Here is a 10,075-nt window from a genome sequence, read left to right on the forward strand (position 1 = left end):
CCGGAGGCAGGGAGAGGGCTTCGCTCCGAACACGCTCTCTTCTTGGCCGATGGGACCGCTCCTTCCCTAAATGTCTGACGATGGGGTGACATGAGTCCGAGACTAGGGAGCTCAGGCTGGGAGGGCAGCGGGGGCAGTGGGGGCAGCGCCTGAAGTCCGGGTGACCCCGCCTGGTGCTTGTGGGACAGGAGGACCCAGAGAACCAGGAAAGGTTCAAGACAAAGGTGGTGATGAGGCCGGGCGACGATTCAGTAAAAACCAAGATCATTTTTCCTTTGGGGAAATCTAAACGCTGGTTTCCCCGCCTGGGAAGACAGACGTGGCTGGAGCGCGTGCGAAGGTGGTGGGAGGAAAGGACACATCTCCCGCCTAGTGTACTAATCCCCGTGGAGTAAAACAAAGGAAAGCCAAACGGTGACGCCGCAGTCAGGTCGGGGTGTTGTTTTAAATTGTATTGAACTTCTTGGGGTGACATTGGTTAATAAGGTTCTAAGTTTTAAGTATACAATTGTAGAATACATCATCTATACATTGTTTTGTGTGTTCACCACCCAGAGTCAAGTCTGCCTCCATCACCATTACTCCCTGATTTTTTTGGGTCGGTTATAGTTCACGTTCAATACAGACCTGAATTTTAACCATTAACTTCTACTCCTTACCTCTCTAACCGCTTCCATTGGACTCTAAACTTTTGTAAGAACAAAACAAATTGATTTTTTTGTTGTTGTTTTACTTTTTCTCCTTCATTTCCAAACTTTCTGAAAGAGCGGTTAATGAGTAGTGAAACGAATACATGTGGGAAAGGAAGGGGAGAGGTAACTGGTATACCAGAACAATGAGCTAGATGGCTTTATTTATTTATTTTTGTTAATCTTCACCCGAGGATATTTTTTCCATTGTTTTTTTTAGAGAAAGTGGAATCGGGGAGGGAGGCAGAAAGAGAAACATTGATGTGAGAGGGACACATGCAGATGTGAGAGACACATTGATTGGTTGCCTCCCCTACGTGCCCTGACCAGGGCCGGGGATGGAACCTGCAACAAAGGTATGTGTCCTTGACCAGAACCGAACTCAGGACCCTTCAGTCCGAAGGCTGACACTAACCACTGAGTAAACCAGCCAGGCTAGATGGCTTTATTTATTTATTTTTGGATTGTTAAATTTTTAATTATTAAAGTAAAATGCAAAAAATAAAAAATAAAGTAAGATGCAGTCCTCTAAAGTGATAAAGTTGCATTGAACAGAAATCCATTTTACACTGTGTTAGTTTACTAGGGCTTCCATTATAAAGTGCCACAGACTGTATAGCGGCTTTAGATAGATGTATTCACATCAGGCTCTGCTACCTGTCTGTGAAAATGGGGACAATGATTACTTGGAAAAATTGGGTGAGAAATAAACTAGATGTAGCCCAGTCGGTTGTTCAGTGGTTGAATGTCTACCTATGAATCAGGAAGTGAAGGTTCGACTCCCGGTCAGGGCACATGCCTGGGTTTCGGGCTCGATCCCCAGTGTGGGGCGTGCAGAAGGCAGCTGATCAGTGATTCTCTCATCATTGATGTTTCTATCTCTCTCTCCCTCTCCCTTCCTCTCTGAAACCAATTAAAAAATATTTTTAAACTAGATGTAAAGGCACCTAGCATGCAGTGTAGTGTACTTTGAGTAAAGGGTATGCAAGTCCTGGCCAGGTAGCTCAGTTGGTTAGAGCATAGTCCCGATATGTCAAGGTTGTGGGTTGGGTCCCCTGTCAGGGCTCACACAAGAATCAAACAATGAATGCATAAATGACTGGAACAACTAATCGATGTTGCTTTCTTTCTCTCTCTCAAAATACATAAATAAAAAATTTTAAACATATCTTTTTAATAAAGGAGGAAAGTTCCCTTTAAAAGTGGGGGCGATGCCCTGGCCAGTGTGACTAAGTTGTTAGAGCATCAGCCCACACACGAAAGGGTCCCAGATTTGTTTCCCGGACAAGGGCATGTACCTGGGTTGCAGGTTCGCTCCCCATCACGGGTCAGATGTTTCTTTCTCTACACCACCATCCCCTTCTGCTCTCTGAAAAGCAATGGGAAAAATCTACTCAGGTGAGGATTAACAACAACAAAAAAGGGGGGTATGCACCCAGGTTTGGGGTTCCATCCCCAGTCGGGGTGTGTGCAGGAAGCAGGTGATTGATGTTTCTCTCTCTCTCACGTGAATGTTTCTCTCTCCCTTCCTCTCTCTAAAATCAATCAATAGCCTGGCCGGTATGGCTCAGTGGTTGAGCACTGACCCATGAACCAAGAGGTCACCGGTTCAAATCCCCCATCAGGGCACATGTCTGGGTGGTAGGCTCAATCCCCAGTGGGGGAGGAGTGTAGGAGGCAGCCTATCAATGATGTTTCTCTTTCACCTGTTTCTATCTATCCCTCTCCCTTTCTCTTTAACAATCAATAAAAATGTTTTAAAACATAAATAAAATCAATAAATAAAAGGGAGGTCTGCAAAAAGTTAAAAAGGGGGAAAGTAAGTCTTGCTCCCCTTCCTTCTCCTGTTCTTGCAATTCTCAGAGTCGATTCTGATGCCATTATGTGTACTCACTGTGCATTTCCTTCTTTCCTCGATGAGGCTGCAATGATGTAACTCAAATTTAAAATTCCTTCCCTATAAAATGGAGTGGTTCTTAGCATTTAATCATTACTACTTTATAATTAAAATGCTACACAAGTATGAGGTGTTATTCTTCTTAAAAGGAAAAGCAAGGCCTAGACAAACACTGTATTTTGAACTTTCTTTAGAACAGAGGTCTCTTGGGTCCTCAGAATCAGCCCCAGGCTTGACTGCTTTGTTCCATTGGGAGTGTTCCCATCCTCACCGTGCCTTCAGCAGGGAGGAAGGCTGAGCCCCTGCCTGACAAGCCTCGGTCTGTCCCGCAGGTAATCACTTACTCCGGCCATCATGTCTACGATAACCTGACTGAGGAACAGAAGGGCCGAGTGGCCTTTGCTTCCAATTTCCTGGCAGGAGATGCTTCCCTGCAGATCGAGTCTCTGAAGCCCCGAGATGAGGGCCTGTACACATGCAAGGTGAAGAATTCGGGCCACTACGTGTGGAGCCACGTCGTCTTAAAAGTCCTAGGTAAGGTAGAGTGCCAGCGTAAACGCCCACCTGGGCAAGGGACCGCCAAAGCCATCGTTGTACTACCTACAAAATGTCCTGCTCAGCACTCTTTTTTAGATTGAACTTATTGGGGTGACATTGGTTAATAAAACTATATGGGCTCCAGGTGTACAATTCTATACAATAATACATCACCTGTATATTGTGTTGTGTTCACCTAATGAGATGTTCAGTATTTCGGAGTCTACATTCAGATGTCACCTACTCCAGTTCGCTGGGAAGAAGTATGTTCTGTATTTTAACTGTAATGAAAGAAGAAAAAATAATTACAACTTTCTATGGCAGCCCTTAAAAAAATTAAATATCCTCTAATATTTGAATGATATCCTTATATTTAACTTAAATCTCTCAGATGATTTAAATCCATTTGTGTTTTTTTTTAACAGCAGAAGCTACTAAGTACTACTTAATATCTGCCAAATTAATGAACTCCTATCCTTGTCTCAATATTAGTAAAACCATACTCAGCTTTCCTAAAATTTCCAATTAAATGTGTTTCTTCTTTGAGAATGATGTGGTTTTTGAGGCCGCCTCTGAAAATTCTACCATTGGAGGCAGCTGGAGTGGGTGTGAGTGCACAAGGGACAGAGCAGTGTATTTCTGGAGGTGATGTAACACAGGGCTAGGAAGCTAGGTAACGGCTCTTGAATCCCCACTCCAAAGTGAACCATCAGGATGGCTGGGGAAACTCAACAGGATATAGTTCTTCCATTGAATCTACTGTTTGGGGATCTTTGAATCAGTACTTTTTTTTCTCTTTCTTTCTTGCCAGTGAGACCGTCAAAGCCCAAGTGTGAGTTGGAAGGGGAGCCGAGAGAAGGCAGTGACCTGGCCTTGCAGTGCGCGTCGTCCTCTGGCACTGAGCCCATCACGTATCACTGGCAACGAGTCCGGGAGAAGGAGGGGGAGGAGGAGCGTCTGCCTCCCAAATCCAGGATCGGTAAGTCATCTTTCCGCCGGTCTATTGAGACAACAGGACGGAACTGTCCATGAATTCTAAACTGGACAGCAATCACCATGCGACCTCAACTACACCCCTGCATCTCTGACCTTCCATTTTCATCCATAAACTGGGACTATCTTTTCTGTTCTCAAATGGATCGTAAAGTGCAAAAGACATTAGAAAGAAATGTACCAAGTAAATCCACTCTATCTATCTTGCTTAGTCTCCCTTAAATGTTCACAGCCCTTTGTAACTTTTGAGGATTTGCTATCATTTAAAAGAATGTTCACCTTTCTTCCCACGTCCCAAAATGGGATCTATTCTATCATCTATCTCATCCTTACCAAACTGGACTAGAGAATCTTGGGTAGATGATGTAATAAAATCAACATGAAATGCAGAGCCTGCGCTGAGGGAATCGCATCCTTTCTGCTTGCCTAGACCACAGCAACCCGGGCCGCGTGCTGCTGCAGAACCTCACGGCGGCCGCCTCGGGACTCTACCAGTGCACGGCGGGCAACGAGGCCGGGAAGGAGAGCTGCGTGGTGCGAGTCACTGTGCAGTGTAGGTATCCGGAGGTGCTGCTTTCCTCCGCGCTGTGCTTCAAACACGTAAACATGTGGAACAGGTTTGGTCATGACTAAGAGTGACCGTTATTTCCAGGAGAACATGGCTGTCACCAAATCAACCCAGTGGTTGCAAGGGCCATTCGGCAGTTGTTAGCTCTTTCTTTACAATCATGTGTCAGCTTTCTAAAGAGATGTATTATGTCTGGGCGGGGACCAAGTGGAGATTTCCTTTATAAATATAAACTTCCCTTACAAAAGGGTAACTTCTGTTTTTAGAGCTTTTCCTATGTCTGCAGTTTCTCAGAAATGATCAGCTTAAAATAATCTTAAAGTTGGAGAGGCATATTTTGGGGTGGCATATCCTACTACCCTTCAACATCAAGCGGGGGAGTCAGGCACCCGGGGGTAAGTGGGGACTCAGGAAGATAACGCTCTGGGCATATGCATCCTGTCCAGGGCTTAGGTCTTTTAAGTTCATGCATCTCCTAGTTTGTTTCATTTCGTTTCCGCTTTCGTTTCTGAGAAAACAGATGTGCAGAGCATCGGCATGGTGGCGGGAGCAGTGACAGGCATGGTGGCCGGGGTCCTGTTGATCCTCCTCTTGGTGTGGCTGCTAGTCCGAAGGAAAGACAAAAAGAGATACGAGGAAGAAGAGAGACCTAATGAAATCCGGTCAGTCCCTCCAACATCTCCTCTCCCACTGGGCCCCCTTCCTGGGGCCAGTTCCACAGCGACCAGCAACATAATGGCCCATTTTCTCTCACCCAGGAGTCTATGTGAGGGTTATTCTGGTAGGCAAGGAGGGCCAGCCTCAGACAGAAGGTCTGGCTTGCCTTGACTTTAGGGAAACTGTCTCTCCTCCAGAGATGCAAGCGATCAACTCCCCATTACTTCTGATCCCTTCTGCTTAGAGTGGGCACACCCACGGGCCACAAAAGGGTTTCCATAGACAAACCCCAACTCAAGGGGCGTGTAGTCTTCTAGACCATGTCCATGGCCAGAGCATCTTCTCCCAGAGCAAGAGCTCATCTCTGAGCTACAAAGGGAGGTGCATGTGCCTAAGCCACGCATGGAGCCTCAGAAAGCGGGCAGTCCCTGTTCCTACGTGGCTGCCTTCGGTGGTATTACCTGAGGTTTGCAGCTTGAGGACTTTATTGGGAAACTTCAGAAGGAAGCACCGCAGGGGCAGGATCCCAGTCTTTCCCGTGTTACATCTCCCTCTGCTGTGTTTTCTCTTCAGAGAGGATGCCGAGGCCCCGAAAGCCCGCCTGGTGAAACCTGGTTCTTCGTCTTCGGGCTCTCAGAGCTCACGCTCCGGTTCCTCCTGCACGCGCTCCACCGCCAACAGCGCCTCCCGCAGCCAGCGGACACTGTCCCCGGAGGCAGCGCCCCCGCCAGGGCTGGCCACCCGCACCTACAGACTAGGGGGGCCAGAGGCGAGAGGCTGTGAACCAAAGAGAGTGCACCCTGCTCCCCTGGCCAAAGCAGAGAGCACAGCCGGCAGGATCCCCAGCCAGAGCCGGCCCCTCCAAACTGTCTAATCCCCTGGACTCTGACTCCCAGGCTTTCCCGGGAGTCAGAATCTTAGGACTTTTCTAGTCACTGTAGTTCAGCCACCAGCCACACAGTCCCCTCGATTCGTAGGAGGTCACTCTGTAGCGGGGAGCGTGGCATGGAGCAGGTTCAATGCGCATTCTCCTTAAATGACACCAAACAAGGGAAGGGATGTCAGCTAACCGCGTCCGGCAAGGCTTTGGACAGGAGTGGGGGGAACAGGTCTAGATCTGGGCATCTGTGGTGAGAAAGGCTGAGAAAGGGAAAGGGAACCCACGTGAAACTTCTCGCCTGAGATGTTTTGTATCAATACTTCAGTTCACGACTGTCAAGAAGAAGTGAGGTGTTGTTCATACATTTTCTATGCCTTTCTGCAAACCTACTGAATTACTGTGATTATCCAGAGTCAAGCAGAACCCACAGCCTTATACTACACCTTTCTGCACCAGGGACTGGGATTGCCGCTTCTGAGAAACTCCAAACAGGAAATGTCTCTTCTATTCTGTCTTGATCTCATTTACCATAAGGTTTGGATATGAATTTCAAGAGGAACTGAAATAATGGGAGATGGAGATGAATTGAGTTTCTCCTACTCTATCCAGCACTAATTTTCTTCTACTCACACTGGACCATTAGAGCACTAAAAAAGGAGTCCAAAATGTGTGACTATGAGAAACCTTTCATCTTGCTGTTCAGAGGGTCACTGACAAATATCAGAACTGTATGCTGAACAATTGTGGGTTTTCCCTCAAATCAGATGTCTCCATACTGCCCTGCTGGATCTCTCTGGAACAAGAAAGCATTCACTGTGTCATTTCACAAGGTCCTTAGAAAGAAGTCTTACAGGGAAAGAGACCTCTTAGAGATGCTGAAAGACCATGATGTACCATTATAGTCTTTCTGAGAACACACAAAACTAGCATTCCAGACTGACTGGGTTAGAGAGGGAGATTAGGTCACTTTTTCTAATGCCACAGAATGGCATAAGGAAGTTCAGAACTGCACCAAACTTGGAGCTTTCTCATTTGTTTCATCTTAAGAAAAGGATGTGAACCTGGGACTTCTGACGATTCTAGGCCTTAGATTATCAGAAAGATCAGGGATTGCCAACATTTCCTACTGGCACTGCCGGTATGTCAAAGTCATTCCTGCCTGAGAAGGTGGGACAGAGCGAAGTTCAGTGTTTTACCAGCTTAGTCTGTAAGTCTAGCTCTGGGCTACAAGGAAATGGAATCAATTTGAGGAAGAGATGGTAAGGCTCTCCAGTGAGCGGCAGGAGAGGGGGGGCTTAATGCCTGTTAACACTCGGTCGGCATCTTGGAAAGAAAAAGCAAAAATGAATCACCAGGATAGCTCTCAGAAGAGCTGATCCATGGGAGAAGAAAGGTCTGAAAAATTGAAAACAAACAACAAAACCAAACAGCAGCCTCCAATAAAATAACTTGCCCTTTTAATAGTTTTGACTATTCTACTACTCAAATTCATCCTATGCAAGAATTCAAAACCTGAAATAGCCCTTTGAGGACCCTAGTGCAAATGTCAACAGATCACTAGCAAAGCAAAGGATTTATTGTTGAAAGGGCAGCAGAGGCTATAGAAAAGAAAAAGCAACGCTGAAGATGGTGATGAAGCATTGCTTCTAAGTCAGATACTGAAAGGGAGAAGGCTGCTCTGGAACTGGGCCCCATTTCTCTGGTTTTTTCATTTCTACATTTAATTCTTACAACAGTGTCCTCACATTGTGCAGATGCATTTCTTCTAAAGCCCTTTAAAGAAATAGGGGTTTAGCCTGGCCGGCAGGGCTCAGTGGTTGAGCATTGACCTATGAGCCAGGAGGTCATGGTTCAATTCCCGGTCAGGGCCCAGGCCCAGGTTGTAGGCCTGATCCCCAGTGTGGGGTGTGCAGGAGGCAGCCGATCAGTGATTCTCTCTCATCATTGATGCTTCTTTCTCCCCCTCGCCCTTCCTTCCTGAAATCAATAAAAATATATTAAAAAAAAAAAAGGAAATAGGGGTTTGGCCCTGGCCAGTAGCTCAGTGGTTAGAGCATCAGCCCATGGATCTAAGGGTCGACAGTTCAGTTCCTGGTCAAGGGCACATACCTCAGTTCCAAGTTCAATCCCCAACCCTGGTTGGAGCGCATGCAGGAGGCAACCAATCAATGTCTCTCTCTCACATGGATGTTTCTCTCCCCCTCCTCCTTCCTTTCCACTCTCTAAACATCAATGGAAAAATATCCTCTGGTAAGGATTGAAAAATAAGTAAATAAAAAAAAGGGGGGGAGGGTTGCCAGTGGTTAGAGCATTGGCCTGCACACCAAAGGGTCTCAGGCTTGATTGCAGGTTTGATCACCAGCCCCAGGCATGGTCACCAATGTGACACATCGACATTTCTCTCTCTCGCCATCCTGCCCTCCTACTCTCTCTAAAAATCAACAGGAAAAAATGTCCTCATATGAGGATTAACACACACACACATACACACACACACACACACACACACAAAATAGGGGCTTACCTTGGGTGAAAGTTCTCATCTGCGTTTTCTTACTCTTTAAAGTTGAGAAATAAGAGACATTGAGGAAGTAGTATAAAGAATGTCTAATGTTAGTTTAACTTCAAAGGGCTAGCAAATTTGGAATGTTTCTTGTACTAACACTGCCTCATTGTAAGATAAAAAGTCCCTCACTTTACTTTTTCATTCTTCTTGTAGTGGTATCCAGCAGCTTATCATTTCTGCTGGATCATGTTGAGAATTCTCTATCCCAGAGAACCTGAGCCACACAAGGGCCTATTGACACCGCATCACTAGCGATTTTGCTCTGATAATTATTTCCTACCTTGAACCTAGGGCCACGCCTTGGAAAGTAGGATTTAGTCCCCTCTGCATGAAAAGGCGTTTAGGTTATTTAAACATGTCGTTATCAGAAGATTAAAATACCAGTTGAATAATCCAGATTCTTTTGGAAATCAACTCACACTGGAAATCTACAAAACAAGTCACAAAACTGATAACTACCTAAAATCTGAGAAATTCTAGGGCTTGGAGATTCTGAGAGAGAAGGTGATGGGGTCTTAGTAATGGTGGTGACCTTCCTCTTTGAGTCAAGCTTTTGAGTTCAGATATGACAGGCTCCAGGCTTAAGATAAAGTTTGAACAGTTACATTTTTCAAACCACATTCCATTAATTTTGCAAGTCAGATAAATTTGATGCTTGAATATGAAACAAACAAAGGATACAATCACTAAACGTCAGGAGAAAAAAATGCCCGGAAGAAGATACAGACAGAATGATGTGAATGTTTAGAGAATAACCATTTCAATAAAATATATAAACTGAACTTAAAATGGAAAAATAATGAAGTTGATGCCTTTGTTATTAGACTGTATAAAAACAGTTTCAGAATTGCTGGTGCAAAAACACACTAATTTTGCCTCATTTCTGTTAAGCCGTTTATACTTCCATCTTAACTTCTCAGTTGCCTTGTAATCGGGACTGTGATCAAAAAACAAATAATTACAGATGGATCTGTGTCTGCAATGAAAACATAAGTAAGTAAAGGTGATGCTGTAGGAAAGGCTGAAGCTCATATAACCTATCCCGGGAACTCTGAATATATCTGCTTTGTTGATTTCAGTCACAAATACACCAACGAGTTCCTCCCGAGGCGCGGAGCTGGGTAGCACTGGAGACCCGTGATGGCGGGTTCACACTAGAGCCCCCGCTTAAGGACTTTATCAGAGTAACAATTATCTGCTAAGCAAGTACAGGCAACGCACCCACAGGAGAGCAAGCACCGGACCCGAGTGAATCGGGGACCCCGCGGCATTGAAGGGGGCGACGGCG

The 10,075-nt window shown here is 45.6% G+C and overlaps 1 protein-coding gene across 1 annotated transcript in view; it reads left to right on the forward strand.

Annotated features, from left to right (window-relative positions):
• Window positions 1-7,688, forward strand: part of CLMP (CXADR like membrane protein) — a 95,557-nt gene extending 87,869 nt beyond the window's left edge. Inside the window, exons 3-7 of the mRNA XM_006105422.3 lie at window positions 2,919-3,120; window positions 3,935-4,102; window positions 4,547-4,669; window positions 5,205-5,346; window positions 5,915-7,688. Coding sequence (XP_006105484.2) covers window positions 2,919-3,120; window positions 3,935-4,102; window positions 4,547-4,669; window positions 5,205-5,346; window positions 5,915-6,215 — 936 coding nt within the window. The 3' untranslated portion in view covers window positions 6,216-7,688. The remainder of the gene's footprint in view (window positions 1-2,918; window positions 3,121-3,934; window positions 4,103-4,546; window positions 4,670-5,204; window positions 5,347-5,914) is intronic.
• The last annotated feature ends 2,387 nt before the right edge of the window (window positions 7,689-10,075 follow it).

Source organism: Myotis lucifugus, unplaced genomic scaffold, assembly GCF_000147115.1.
Source record: "Myotis lucifugus unplaced genomic scaffold, Myoluc2.0 scaffold_684, whole genome shotgun sequence".
NCBI classification, from domain to species: Eukaryota; Metazoa; Chordata; class Mammalia; order Chiroptera; family Vespertilionidae; genus Myotis; species Myotis lucifugus.